This window comes from Antechinus flavipes, chromosome 5 (genome assembly GCF_016432865.1).
Source record: "Antechinus flavipes isolate AdamAnt ecotype Samford, QLD, Australia chromosome 5, AdamAnt_v2, whole genome shotgun sequence".
In the NCBI taxonomy this organism is placed as follows: domain Eukaryota; kingdom Metazoa; phylum Chordata; class Mammalia; order Dasyuromorphia; family Dasyuridae; genus Antechinus; species Antechinus flavipes.
Genome location: NC_067402.1, coordinates 227,995,660 through 228,010,572, shown reverse-complemented (window position 1 = coordinate 228,010,572; position 14,913 = coordinate 227,995,660). Strand labels below are relative to the sequence as shown.

Below are 14,913 nucleotides of genomic sequence, written 5' to 3'. Positions count from 1 at the left end.
AGCAAAAAAAAAAAAAAAAAGATAAATTTTTTAGACTGCCACTTAGCTGCCCCATTTCTAATGACACAATTGAATTACTCTCCAAGTATTATTTTTCTCAAAGTAAATAACAGGTCCCCCAAATCACAATACAAGAAAAATTAGCTCAACAATAACATAAATAGTATTATTATTATATTATTTTACTGAAACAATCAGAGGCTTACTTACTCAGGATCACATAGTAAGTTTCTGAAACCAGATTTTAACTCAGATTTACCTGATGTATGCAATTTCCAAGCATATTAATGAAATGTTCAACAGAATTTAGTTGTTTAGTTAAAATAGTCAATAATTCACCTGAGCTGAATAGACTATGGAACTTAGGAAGTAAAAGTTTAGCAATTAATTGGTTTTGGGAACTCAATTGGGTAATTCTCAAAGTAGCTCTGAACTCACACTCATGTGTGCCAGGCACTGTGCTAAGTGCTCCACACTGATCCTTCCAACAATTCTGAGACATAGGTGCTATTATCTCCATTTTACATATGGAGAAACTGAGGCAAGCAGAGGTGAAATGACTTGACAAGGGTCATACATTCTTTGACAAGGAAGTATCTGAGGCAATATTTGAACTCAAATCTTACTGACTCTAAGCCCATTGTTTTAGCTTCTGTGCCACTTAGCTGCTTAATCATGCATTAAAGGAAAAGAGATTTCCTTTTCTAAATTGTTAAAGACCTTAGAAATCCACTAGTTGAATCTCTTCATTTTACATACTTGGTAATCTGAGGTCTAGATGGGAAAAGTGACTTGTCCTTGATAACAATAACTCCCATTTATGAAGCATTTTAAGATATAGACTCAGAATGTTTTTATCATGACAATAGCTAATCAAGGTAATTGGATACTATTCCCATTCTAAAGATAAGGAGCTATGCTTCAGAAAGGTAACATGATTTACCCAAAGACATGCAGTGAGTAAGTTTCAGAGCCAGGATATGTTCTCCTGACTTCAATTTCAGCATTTTTTCATGACATCATACTGCTAACTTAGACCTAGTGGAATTTTTGGAAATCCTAATAATTAATTTGGAGTGTTATTATTATTACTAATACAAAGCACTTCTTTATCTGTCATGTGACTGAACTTTTATGACAACTCTATGAAGTGGGTGGGACAAATAATATCTCTGATACCCAGCAAAACTGAGACACAAAGACATTCAATTCCATTCCATTTAATAAGCATTTGGATTGAGCACTTGCTAGGTGCAGGTTAATATGATGAGCACAGGGGATAGAAAGATAAAAATGAAAAACAGTTTCTATCCTGGAGCACCTTACACTCTATTGGGGATATGATCTGTTCACAGAATTTGAGAAGAGAATTTGAGGAGAGAAGAGTATTAATTAGTGGTAACTAGTAGGGGTATCAAAGAAAGATTTTCCACAGCAAAAAGCACAGGAGTTGAACCCAAAAGGGGACTTAAGAGGTAATGATGAAGAGTGAGGCACAGAAAACTGTGCAAAAGCATGGGATGGGAGAGAATTCCAAGTTCACAGAAAATCAAATGGCCTTTTTGGCTGGAATATCATTTGTAAAAAAAAAGCAATGCGAACTTATCTGGAAAGATAGAAATCTATTGTGAAAGTCTTTAAATACCAGGCTGGAAATTTTGTATTTTATCCCAGAAGAAATAGGGAGCCACTCAGGATTCTTGAGCAGAAGAATTACATGCTCAGAATTAGATAGTCTTGGAAAGATTGTTTTGGCAACTGTGTGTGGCTTGGATTGAAGAGAGGAGAGACAGAAAGGAAGGAGATTAATTAGGAGTTTAATGCAGTAATCTAGAGGTGAGATGATGAGGGCCTGAACTAGGATGGTAGTCATAACAATGGCAAGAAGAATATGGATGCAAGAAATATTGATAACTTATAAGACTTGACAACTGATTGTATTTGGGGAGGGGCAGAAAACATTTATATAGTGCTTACAGCAAAAGTGCTTCACAAATATTATTGTATCTTACTGAGGGTTAGGTGACAGATGAGGGAACTGAGTCTGAGAAGAGTGAAGCGACCTACCAAAGATTATACAACTATAAGTATCTGAGACATGATTAAAACTCAAGTCTTCCTGGATTCTGAGTCCAATGTTCTATCCATTGCACCAAACTGGTTCCAAGGAGGAAGATTTGAAAATGACTCCAAATTGCCTATCAGACATCTAACTAATGACAAAATCCAGGATTATAATCCTGATTATCTGCCTCCCAACCCAGTGTCCTGTTTGCTGGACTATAATTTTGCTGCTGGAATTACAGATTCCACAATCATTTGGGGACCTTATTTTTCTAAAATCAAGTCTGCCCTGAGATACCTTTGTTGATTCAAACCTTCTTAAAACCTCTCCTGATTTTTCCCTGGTTCTTTTGTCCTACATTCTCAGACTCTGGTCTTCTTCTCCACCAGAGACCTAACATGTCAGGAGAACTTCTCTAAATAAGAAAACATACAGTGGAAATGGCATTTTTTTTTTGCAAGGAGTTAGCAGATTGGGAGTATCTCTCTCTTCCTCTGACCTCACTAATGTTGTGGAGAGTATTGCCAATCCCTCCCTAAAACTGTAAGATTGCCAATCTTCTTTTATGAAAGGATTCCCCCCTCCAACACAGATGGAATTGCAGATCTGAACCAAAAACAAAATCAATGCAGCATTTATGTAAATTTATAAAGCACTTTTACATATATAACCTTCTTTATTCTCATAACAATCCTGTGAGGCAAGCAATTTAACTGTCATCACCTCCAATTTTGCAAATGAGAAGACAGCCTTAGAGGAAGTGAATGTTTTATACAAGTAATATATAGCTCGTAAATAGTGTTGCAAGAATTTGAATATAGACCTTCTAAGTTCAAATCTAGTTTTGTTTTTCTCCCTACTATCCAAAGGGCCCGGGCATTATCGAGGCTCTTCTCTCTGACTTTGTTTTCAGGATTGAGCCATTGGGTATTTGCAGCAAAGATAAGGTCACCCTTGGACAGCTACAGAATGAGGAAAAGACTGTGATCTTCCACTTGATTAGAGAGGATTTAAAGGGATGATGGACTGGTATGATCTGGATGAATATTAAAGCATAAAGATGAGATGCAAAAACATATAAGAAGTGACATTGAGTTTTCAGTTGGTCCAAATGAGGTTTCTCAATAGAGACACTGAAAAATGATTGGTCCATGACAGTGGGAATGCTACCGTATAATGAGTTCATATTGTATGAGGAAAATTCTGAGCAGTGATAATAAAATATAGATGTTTTGGGGAGCTCAGAGTTTCTTTCTTTGCAACAAGATGCTGGCTTTGACTCTAGAGGCATAAGTGAGGTGAGTAGATTTCCTGTGCAGACTCAAAGAAGGCCTCCAGGGAGGAAATAGAGCATGGAGGAGGATTTCCTAGTTTGGAAGTCTCATGGAAAGTTAAGGTTTGCTTGATTCTTAATAGTGAATCAAAATTGTTGCCTTCATCGTAATATGACTTGGGTCAGATTCTCTCTTTACTCCTTTTGGACTGTCCCAAATACACAAAATACAAAGTCCATAAACAGAAGCTCCCTCTGGGAACCTGTGCCTTAGAAGTCTGCAACAGGCTAGCCCAACCTATAGCAACTTCTAATTCCCTAGCATGAACACACACTCTCTCTCTTCACATATACACACACAAACACATATATACAGTCTACAAAGATGACTCCATGCTATCCCTTCTTTTCCTCTTCCTCTCTTTCTTGGCTCCCTACTGGCACACAGGACTATTTTCAGTTCAGTTGTTTTTCAGTTGTGTTCAGCTCTTCCTGACTCTATTTGGAGTTTTCTTGGCAAAAATATTGGAATGGTTTGCCATTTCCTTCTCCAGTTCACTTTACAGATGAGGAAACCAAGGCAAATACGGTAAAGTGATTTGATCAGGATCACATAGTAAGACTCTAAGGCCAAATTTGAATTCAGGAAGATTATTCTTCCTGATTCCAAGCCCAGTTCTCTATCCACTGTATCACCTAGCTGCTCTCACAGAATCATCCCTTTCCACTTATTTTCTCCTTGCTCTCACCCTTCTTTGCTCTGTCATTAATGCTCCCTGAGTACAAAGTGTCTTGGGAAGGATCCCTATCCCCAAGGTAGGAAACATCTGTTTTTAGGGCCAGCTTTTAGAGGAAATGATTCTTTCAGGCTGCTGCTTCTCTTGGAGTAAGATGTTAAGAAAAAGAAGGTAACAAACATTTATTAAATGCCATCTGTGTGCCCTGAGCATTTAACAAATATGTCATTTTATCCTCACAATAATCCTTCAAAGTAAGCATTATTAGTGTCCTCATTTTACAGTTGAGGAAATTGAGAGTTTAAGCAACTTAGCTGAGTTACACAACCAGTAAATATTTGAGGCTAGATTTGAACTCAGGTTTTCCAGATTCCAGGTCTAACATGCTATCCACCACACGCCTAGTAGTCTCAGGGCTAATCCCAATAGCAAATAGCTTGCATTTGCTGTGTAGTATTTACTATGTGCCAGGCACTGTATTAAGTACTTTATTATCTCATTTGGTCTTCACAATAACTTGGGAGATAGGTACTATTATTACCCCCATTTTACAGATGAGAAAACTGAGGCAAACAGCTGTGAAGTGAGCTCAAGGTCAACACAACAAGAAAGTGTCTCAGGCTATATTTAAACTCAGTTCTTCTTGATTCCAGGCCCAATGTTCTATCCACTTCTACCCCTCTCAAAACTCCCAAGCAGAAATGGATACCTCAACTTCCTGGAGCTCTCCTGATGCCATCACTCTAATTCAGCCAGAGGATGGAAGCTGCAGAATTCCAGATGCAACCTAGCCCCAGCTCCCCTGGTTTGGAAAAGATGATTCATGGGGTGCCACCTCTTTGTTTGTGATCATCCCTGGCAAAGGCCAAGCCATCTTGGGAGAATGGATGAATTCAAAAAGTCTCAGCAGATCTAGAGAGAAATTGTGGACAGGGAGATCCCAAGAGGCAGGCAAGGTCACGAGGAAGGTAAAGGAAAAGGTTCAGTGAGACACTTCTCCCTTCAAAAGCCTAGAAATCTCACCAATTTTCTTCTCAAGTTTCCATTGGCAGTTCTCCTAAAAAGTGAACGCAAAAGCCTAACTCCAAGTCCCCTTATTCTCTTGACCTCCTTTCCTTTGACTAGGTGATCAGTTGCCAGGGCAATGGGGTCTGTGATCCCGGTCTCCCAGGCTCCCCTTACCCTGGGTGAGGGGCTGGGGTTTGGGGAAGAGAAGGGGCATGGAGTGAGGGAAGGGGTGTTACGGAGAAGCAGCTGCGGGCTAATGCTGGGGGGAGGGGGTGTGGCAGGGGGAGCAAGAGCAGCTGCAGCCAGGGCCTCAGTGCCCAGCTGTACCTCATTTGTCCCTGGCAGTGGGAGAGGCTGATGTGGATAGAATGCTGAACAACGCAGAAATGATGGGGCGGGGGGAGAGGGAGGAATCATAAATAAGTGCCTGGTTTGTACAGATGCCTTGCCCTTCCCCCCAGCTTCCACCCCTCATCTACTCAAATCTGGATTCAGAAACTTTCACCAGAGGTATAGTAGGAGGGGAATATAGGGACCTTGGGCCAAAAAGGGACTAGCAGAAGGACAGAGAAGTATTATGAGGAACAAGAACTGGGGCAGAAAGAAAATGGGCTTAAAACAAAAAGATAAAAGCTTTCAGAGGAGTGGAGTGGGATGGGACAGAAGCTCAGGGTTAGTTAATGTGGTTTAATGTGGTACTATAATCTATGGGGCAATCCCCACCCTGAGGCTCTTACACCATTTTTTTATGAATCCCCCTCCCCTTCCTTACAAACACCCAACACACACTTCTCTCCCAGAAGGATCTTGTCCCAACCTTTCCCAGTGTGTAGTTTAAAACCTCAAACTGGGCTTGTCTCAGGATCTAGACTGTGATGGTGAATGCCTGGCCTATGGAACTCATAGAAGGGAACTCCTGCTTTCTAATAGAACTAGGATAGGCTGAGGGAAGCAGAAGAAGAAACAGAATTCCAAACAGCTGAAGGATAAAGAAATGGATTAACAGTCCCTATCCAGAGTCCAGGTTGCAGATGAGGAAGAATGCATGTGGCCACATTTGTATGTGCCTGCAGGTCAATCATAGGAAAGTACCTTGAAGTCCAGCTTCCCACAGACACTGCTTGGAGAGTCTGAACTTCAGTTTCTAGAAGGGATGGGGATCTGCCTTCTGGATCCTCCTCTAGGCCTCACTGAGATGGGAGGAGGAAAGGTTTGGGGCAGAGGAGCAGCAATAATGGGAAGCAAGAAGATCCTGAGGGTTCTCTTCCCTTCTCTCCCTTCTCTTTCCAGTTTCCTACTTCCCAGACTTGCTGTCTGCTAAGTGGCTGCTCTAAGCTAATTGATCGACAGACTGTTGGCTAAAGTAATAGGGAATTGATATAAGTAACTAAGTGCCTCTGGGGGCAGGAACCAGGGAATAGCTAGGGGGAGGAGCAGCTTTGAATCTTGGATCTCTTTTGCTATCCTAGCCTGGGTGCAGGATTATTTGTCCTTGAAGGATGTGACTTATATGATCAAGACTACAGCTATGGTCTAAGGGCTTAGAGGAGGAAAGAGGAACAGAACCTAATGGAGTGTCCAGAGATCTTTTACATGTGGATGGGGATTGCTACTAAGGCTCCTGAAATGATTCTCCTGAAAACATTTTCAAATGTCTGTGACTCTGGGAGAAGAGAATTGTATGTTAAGAATTAAGGCTAGAGATGGAAAGAAGAGAGCTTGGTGCCAAATATGAGAGAAAAGACCCAAATCCTGAGAAAGGGGATAGACCCAAGTGTAGAGTTCAAGATGAAATAGCAGGAACATATTTAACATATATAGGACTGCTTGCCATCTTGGGGGGGGGGGAGGAGGGAGAGAGGGGAAAAAACGAAACATAAGTGATTGCAAGGGATAATGTCGTGTAAAAATTATCCTGGCATGGATTCTGTCAATACAAAGTTATTACTAAATAAAATAAAATTAAAAAAAAAAAGATGAAATAGCAGGAACAGCATCTGAATTCTGGGAATGAGGGGTTCAAATATTTAATGATAGCAGGGTACTTTATTTGGGTTACCTCTGCTTTTGCTTCACCACTCCTAAAACTTGATGTTCCATCTTAATTCAGCTCTTCAGTAAAACTCTATAGAATAGAATTCTTGGGACCCCTTTCCCCCGTATAACTACCTGTACTCCTCCCTCATCTATCCCTTTCCTCTCCCTGATAAAAGCTGAGAATAGTGTGTGTGTGTGTAAATAGATAGATATATTTAATATATCTACACACACACACACACACACACACACACACACACACACACACACCAAATAGATCAAATGAAATAATATTGTAAAGCACTTAAAACAGTGTCTGGCACATTGTAGGTGCCTCTGTCCTATGTCTGGGGATTTTCCAGTTCCTTTGGGCCAGGACTCTGAGGGGAGTGATCTAAGCAATTGATAGATAAAGTTGGGAAAATAATTTTAACCCACACTAAATTCAGGGATGAGTAGAGGATGAAGCTGGATGCTAGCATTTCTGGGTTCTACTGCTAATCTCTCCCTCTCTGCTTTTCATGTCTCATCTCCCTACTCCATTCTCCAGTATTTCTTCCTCTGATCCCACCTACTTCTTAGTTGGATTCTTCTTGTAATATTCATTACCTCCCTCTGCTGCTAGAACTACTGGCAGAAGAGAGAACCACTGGCATTACTGTGTGCAGGGTTTCTGTCTATGCACATCTGGATATCTCTGTAAAGAAGTATGTGATGTGAATGCAGTATTTAAATTCATGTCTGATGGCCTTCTTCCATTCCCAAGATTTAGGTCCTTTTACCCACTACTTGGCTCTTTTTCCCATATCACAGACTTCTTCCAGTGCCTTATCATGGCAGGGAGATGACCCTGGATCCTTTAGAACCATGCCGAAAGAGCAAAAGGCCTAGCAGAAGCTTCCAAGCTAAAAAAAGTTTTGAGTGCAGGCTGGTCAGGAGAGCAACTTAGCTAAGTTCTAGCAGGTTCATCTACAGAAAGCCAGCCACCAACCAGTTCTGAGGATACGTACTTCAAACTAAACTCCACCTTTATCATTCCATAATATGCCCCAAACTATCATATCTTTTATACATTAAAATCACAAAAAAAAAACCCCTCTTGAAAAATCGTCAGAATGTGAATAGGACTCATCATAGTCACACCATCCCACAAGGTACTCCCCAGATTCCCTTTTCTTTATTTAATTTAATTTATTTATTTTAATTAATGTATTTATTTAAATTTTATTTATTTAATTTAAATTTCTTTAGGGAATGGATTAAGAAGTATGATTTGTTTCCTTAAGATCCATCAAGGCCTTTAAATGTAAATGTTTCCCTAATCTATTCGCTCTGGGATAAAAAGAGAGCATTGTAGCCAGATAAATATGGCATTTAATGAGTGACCATGCACTTATCCATGTGCTCTTAATATGTTTTGATTGTTAGAGAATCAGATTCAGAAGCAATCTTGCCATATTAGAGGTCATGTTGCTACCACTACAGCATAACCTGGCCAGCACAGGGCTTTGTACGGCTTCTTGATAATCACTAGAGATGTGTGAGTGCTTATGTGTGGATATACATGTACCCAATAAGGGGAGACTGTTTGTATGCATAAACCTCTGCAGATATGACAATAGAAGCTTGTGAGGGCGTATTTAACTGGGGGAGAGTATATCAACATTTTTATATATTACTGTGTGACTGGGAATATGTGTATGTCTCCATGTATAAAGAAGGATGATAGAATCTCTAGCTGGAAGAAACCTCAGAGGCCATCTAATTCAATCCACTTATTTTATAGATGGGGAAACTGAGACCAGACAGGTTAAGTGACTTACCTAATGTTACATAGGTTTATAAGTGGCAGAGCTGGAATCTGAACTGAGGTTTATTTGGCTAAAATCTGTCTTTCTACAGTGTTCATCCATTATAACATACCTCCACTCACAATTATACATATTAACAATTATACATATAACAAATATACATATAACATATAATTGACATGTGTCAATTATACTCCAAAAGCAGGATTCTTTCCTTAATAGCACACACAAAACTCTCTCTGTATGTGTGGTATTATAGTAGTAGTAGTAATAGTAGTAATAGCAGTAGATGACATATGTATACTTCTATGTGTATAACTATGTACATTTTATGTAACTAAGAGAATGTATGTGACATGATATGCTTGTGTGTGTAACTGTGGAGGTGTGTGTAAGATGATGCAAGTTACAAAGAGGCAGATTTTAGCTTAATGTAAGGAAGAATTTCCTAATGTAGGTATTTGATAACTGAGATATCTGAAAATAAAATTAAGTTCGTGAGTTTTCTATCAGTAGAGATTATTAAGTAAGATCTGGAAGACCCCTTTTCAGTAACTTTGTAAGGGAAATTAATTTGTGGGACAAAATGTTAAACTAAAATGAATTTTAAGATCCCTTCTAATACTAATTCTATTATGAAGATTTGCTATAAAATGAATTTCTATAAAAGAATTACTTCACTTTAGATATTTCAAATATGGGCTGCACTATTATAACTGGGGAATTGAGGAGGTGGAGAGTTCTTCTTTATATGTAATTGTGAGAAAGCAACTACGTACATGGATTAATGTTTGTCAGTGGACATCTGTCCTGGTCCCAGAGCTGCCTGTATTTGATGGCTCAGAACCAGAAAGATGGAAAGAAACAGATATATTGAAAGGCATACAGCTCTAAAGAGATAAGCTCTAGATGGAGAGTCACATGGGGTGGCAACACTCCCAGGCCTGGAAAAGGGATTGCAAGGAGTCTGTAATAAGGAGCATTATTGAAGTTCAATGTGTATATTGTACATATACTCTCTGTGTATATACTATCGGTATGTCTTTGTATGTGTGATTGTATGTGTACATGAGATTGTGGACATGTATTCAAGTGAGTGCAGCTTTTCCTTTATCAATTGCCTATCTATCCAACCCCATAGCTCAACCTCAGAAGCTTATCTGAGAAGCTGGGGAAAGATGGGTCTTGCTATTGTCCTGAAAAGTTCAGAGCTGTTGGGCCACAGAAGATCAGAGCCACCTTTGGCAGATGGAAATGGGGGTAGATCTGGAAGGAAGGAATCCATTAAATGGAAAGGACAGCAAGAAAAAGGAGGGGAAAAAGCAAAAAGAAGGATGGATAATGGTAAAGAATGCAGGAGAGATTCAGTGTCTCTGCACTCTTGTGCAATGCTTGTATTCTATCAATGTGTATGCTATGCGTCTCTGCACACAGATGTTGGGGGGATACAGGAAGAAAGCTAGTGTGTCTCTGATAGGAGGGAAAGGTTAATGTGTACAGAGTGGAATAAAAGTGAGGAGAAAGGCAGAGTGCCCAAGAGCAAGAGCATTTATTGTTAGTAATGTTTATGTGTGGTGTGTGTGTGTGTGTGTGTGTGTGTGTGTGTACAAGAATCCATTTTCCCCTCCTCCTCAGTGTATTCATTTAGTACTGACTCACAATAAAATCTCAGTGCCAAATTCTCTCAACTCCATTCTGTAAACCTTGCCAGTAATAGTAGAAGTTGGTTGGGGGGGAGAGACAAGCAATACCCTCTGGTAATCATAGACAACGTAAATACTTGCCCCTAACTCTAGATGAGTATGGAATTTTTGATATGCAGAAAACGAGAATGAGAGCATGGGAGAAAGGCAAAAGGCAAAAGACTATGGCTGCCCTAAATAGTTTAGTTGAGAAAATATAACACACTCTGAAAATGATTAGAGAATTTCTGTACCGTTCATTAATTATTGTGTAATCATATATATGTTTGGGAAGAACAAGCCAAAACCCTCACTGGAGATGGTTTATAAGATATCTGAATAGGGTCTCTCTTTCTCCTCCCAGGAATTTTTTCCTCACTTTCTCTTTTTTGTTTCTACTTCTGTAACTCTTTGTATTTTTTGATGTCTGTGATTTTCCATGTTTCTAAATCTACTCCTTGTACATCTTTCTAGTTCTATGTATTATTTTGCTTTTCTGTGCATCTCTTTACATCTCTGCATTATTTGCTGTATCTCTGCTTTGATTTGCTTTTTCCTCCATTAAATCTTCCCTTCTCAGTCCCCAAGGAAACTAAAGCTAAGAAACTACATTGTCTATGATATAATTCAGGCATCCTGGATCCCAGCCACTATCCAATACAGAGAATCCCTGGAAGTTTGTTCCTATCACTCCCAACTTCCCTATCTTCCCTTCAAAATTCTGGCAAAACTCTGAATGCAGCTAGAAGAGATAAAGGGTTACAAAAGAATGAGGGAGGAACAGAGAGAAGGAATAAACAACTCTTTAAATAAATAACCCTACTTGTTAGGCAGAACAGAGCTGGAGCTGGGAATTCTTCTAGCATCTACCTTTTTCCACATTGACACAGCAGAATAAGAATTAATCCTACTTCTCTTTCTCTTCACCCTAACCCCCAACTCTCATTACTATCCCAGCAGTGGAGATTAGGTTTGACAGCTCAAGTTCCTCCCCATTGGCCTGAAGTAACCAGAGCCCCTCTGAGAGACTGGAGGGTCTAGAGGGCTAGAAAAGAGTGGGTTGAGGCTTGATAGGAGCTAAGAGCCCCTAGAAAGGAAAAGCTGGATATGTTGGTCTAGGGCCTGAAAGAATAAATGTTTGAAGGACTAAAAACCAAGAGAATGAGGAAGGGGCTAAAGGATGGGATAGACCAGTAAACAGGAACAGTGAGTAGAACTCAGCTTTGGTTCTCAGATCTCCCAGCTTGATCTTGGCCCCTGCAGGTTAGGATAAAATTTCTGTAACTGAGGTCTGAAAGACAGTAAGAATATGGTGGGTGGGGGGAGGGGAGGGAGGTGATGCAGGCAAAAGAGAGATGGAAGAGCAGTCAGGAAGCTTCTTAGGTGATTGAGGGGGTTTTACTCCCACCTCCACCCCATCATGCCGGGAAATAGCTACAAATGAGTCTGTGGTCACTGAAAGACTCCTACTAATGGATCTTTGGGCTGTCCTCAAAGCCACAGAGGGAAAGGGAGGGTAAGGAAAGAGGGGGAGACATCAATTGGATTTGTTGTGGGGTAGATGAGGAGAAAGTGTTCGGTAGAAAGGACTGGAGGGATTAGAGAAATGAGAGGGAAGTTATGAGAAAAGCGATAGGTAAGCTTCCTAGCTATTCCTATAGCAGTTAGTTAAGTGCTGTGAGTTAAAAGAAATTGGAAACCATGAGCTCAGGGGAGGGACTAGATCAGGATAACGATCCACAAAATGACTGCTTTAAAGTTTTTTGAGAGTGATTTAAATCAGAACCTGGACTATAGAGATTTGGGGGATGGGGAAAAGGAAGAGGGATTTGCTGAGTCAGTTATTGAGCTAGATCAAAGATTTAGGTGATTATTGGACCAGTCCCTACCCTTTGTATTTGGGGGAGGTAGAAACAAGGCGCGTTGGTCATTAAACAATTGGAATCCTATAGGATTGCTCATTTGTGTGGGAGGATCGGAGTTGTAAGTGGCCTTCTCATATCCCATTCCATTCCTTAGCTGAAACTGGTAGATTGGAGTGTGGGGGGGTGTTTCCTTTTCCACTCTGCACCACCTCCCCCTTCTTATAGCCCATCAATTATTCAGCAGCATAGATGAGTGAACGGCTCTGCCTCTTTCCCAGCTCCGCCCCACATTACCTCTCTCCCTTCCTTCCTCCCTCCCTCCTTCCTCTCCTGAGACACTCCCCACTAAGGGTTCAGGCACAGGCAGCCGGATTGCTTTGGGGGCATGCTGGCTGGCATTTCCTATTAGCCCACCCTTGGGCATCTTACCCCCTTCTCTTCTTGCTCCTCCCCTTTCCTCCTTCCATCCTTTCAGTCCCAGGGTCATCATCTCTCTCCCTTGATCTCCCAAAGATGCCCATCCAGATTTTCTGCTCTCTGTCTTTTTCCTCTGGTGAGGACTCAGGGGCTGTAAGGGACAGCTGGGGCCCTAACCAAAAGCAGCAAGAGAAGTCTGAATCTGAATCAGAAGAGGAAGAAGAGGAGGAGGAAGAGAAGGAAGCAAAGGAGGAAGAGGAAAGCTTAGCTATAGACTTGGTGGCCTTTGCCAACAGCTGTACTCTCCATGGGGCCAGCCATGTTTTTGTGTCAGGAGGCTTAGGGCCACGCCAAGCGTTATGGGCTATGGCCTTTGCCCTGGCACTGGGTACCTTTTTGTACCAGGTAGGAGATCGGGTGACCTACTACCGAAGCTATCCACATGTGACACTGCTGGATGAGGTGTCCACTTCTGAGCTGGCCTTTCCAGCCGTTACTTTTTGCAACACCAATGCCGTGCGGCTGTCCCAGCTCAGCTATCCTGACCTGCTCTACCTGGCCCCACTGCTCGGGCTGGAGGATGGGGAAGACCCTGGTGTGCCCCTTGCTCCCCCAGGCCCTGATGCATTCTCTGGGGAGCCCTTCAACTTGCACCGTTTCTACAATCGCTCCTGCCACCGGCTGGAGGACATGCTGCTGTACTGCTCCTATCGAGGGGGCCCCTGTGGCCCTCACAACTTTTCTGTGGTGAGTCAGGGTCATTCCCCTTTATCCCTAACAACCCAGAGAGCATGGGGCCTGTCTTCCCATTAGCAGCAGCATCCCAATGACTTCTATTCCAGGTGGCATCTGGTCTGTGTCCAACAAAACTCGTTCTATGATGCCTTTACCTCATGAGAGGGTTTGGGTCCTGAAAAAGGATTTGTAAGCTTTACCCTCATCCCTGGTCCATCTCTCAATGATAGTTCTGTTTCAGGGGCTTTGGAACAGGATTTGAAAGTAGGGATGTGAGAAGGGAAGAGAGGAGGGCTTAAAAGAAGCATAAAAGGGGGAATCTGAGGTTGGGATCCTCTGAGGTTGGTCAGTACCCAGGAACTTGGAAGACAGAAGGGAGGAGAGAGAGGAACAGGAAAGAAGAATCTTTTGCCAGAATCTATTACAAGGTAGAAGAAGGAGAGAGAGTAGGCAATTAGTCACCTCTCTCCCCCATGGCATCAAGACCAGAAACAGTGACTTCTTGGACACTCATGGACTATATAGAGATATATTCTTCCATTTTTGCCTCAGTGCTTTTCCAAACCTGTTCTCCTCAGGTTGTGTGTGTGTGTGTGTGTGTGTGTGTGTGTGTGTATTTCTGTGTCTCACAAGGTCAAGAGTATATGTGAGCAGTAATGGAATATGATCTTCCCATGCTCCATCTGCAGTTATTTTGAATACTTAGGGAAAGGGTGCTTAAGACTAGCTACTGGGAATCATTCAGGTTAGTGGCGTCTCACATTCAGGAGAAATCCCAGCCTCAGTTTAAAAGTTCCAAAATCTATACAACTCATATGGTCAAAAGTTACCACATCACCCATCCTCTCTAAAGACCAAATTATTTGACTTCCCAAAACATTTCTGTTTCCTTTCTCTAAGGTCTAGCTTCAAATCCTTAACAGGAAGAGTAGGGGGTGGACAGACTCTGTCACTCAGAAAGAATGGAAACCTAGTAGCAGTGCAATTATTGTGTTCCCAATCCGTAAGAATAAACGAAAGATCCCAGATAGATAGAAAAATCAGGAGTGGAAAAGAGGATTTGGGGAGAAAGATTGTCAGTGCCCAGAGATAAACTGATACTTCTCGTTGGGAACCACCAGGTGGCAGCAGTATCTCACAGCATGATGGCCTAAAATTTAGGCCCTAAACAGTGACACCAGAGCTCAAGATTCTCAAATAAGACACTTTTACCAGAATTGTAAAATACTAAAAATGGAAATACTCTTAGAAATCATCTCATTCTTATTTTTTATTTTAAAAAT

General features: G+C 41.3%; 1 protein-coding gene across 3 annotated transcripts in view; it reads left to right on the top strand.

Annotated features, from left to right (window-relative positions):
* The window catches only part of ASIC1 (acid sensing ion channel subunit 1), a 34,607-nt gene that overhangs the window by 7,346 nt on the left and 12,348 nt on the right, over positions 1 to 14,913 (top strand). Inside the window, exon 1 of one of the 3 annotated variants that reach the window (XM_051963043.1) lies at positions 12,056 to 13,642. The exons of 1 other annotated variant lie outside the window; for it this stretch is intronic. In XM_051963043.1, coding sequence (XP_051819003.1) covers positions 12,728 to 13,642 — 915 coding nt within the window. In that variant the 5' untranslated portion in view covers positions 12,056 to 12,727. Of the gene's footprint in view, positions 1 to 12,055; positions 13,643 to 14,913 lie in introns of those variants that run through there. One more of the 3 variants, XM_051963042.1, reaches the window with a different exon arrangement.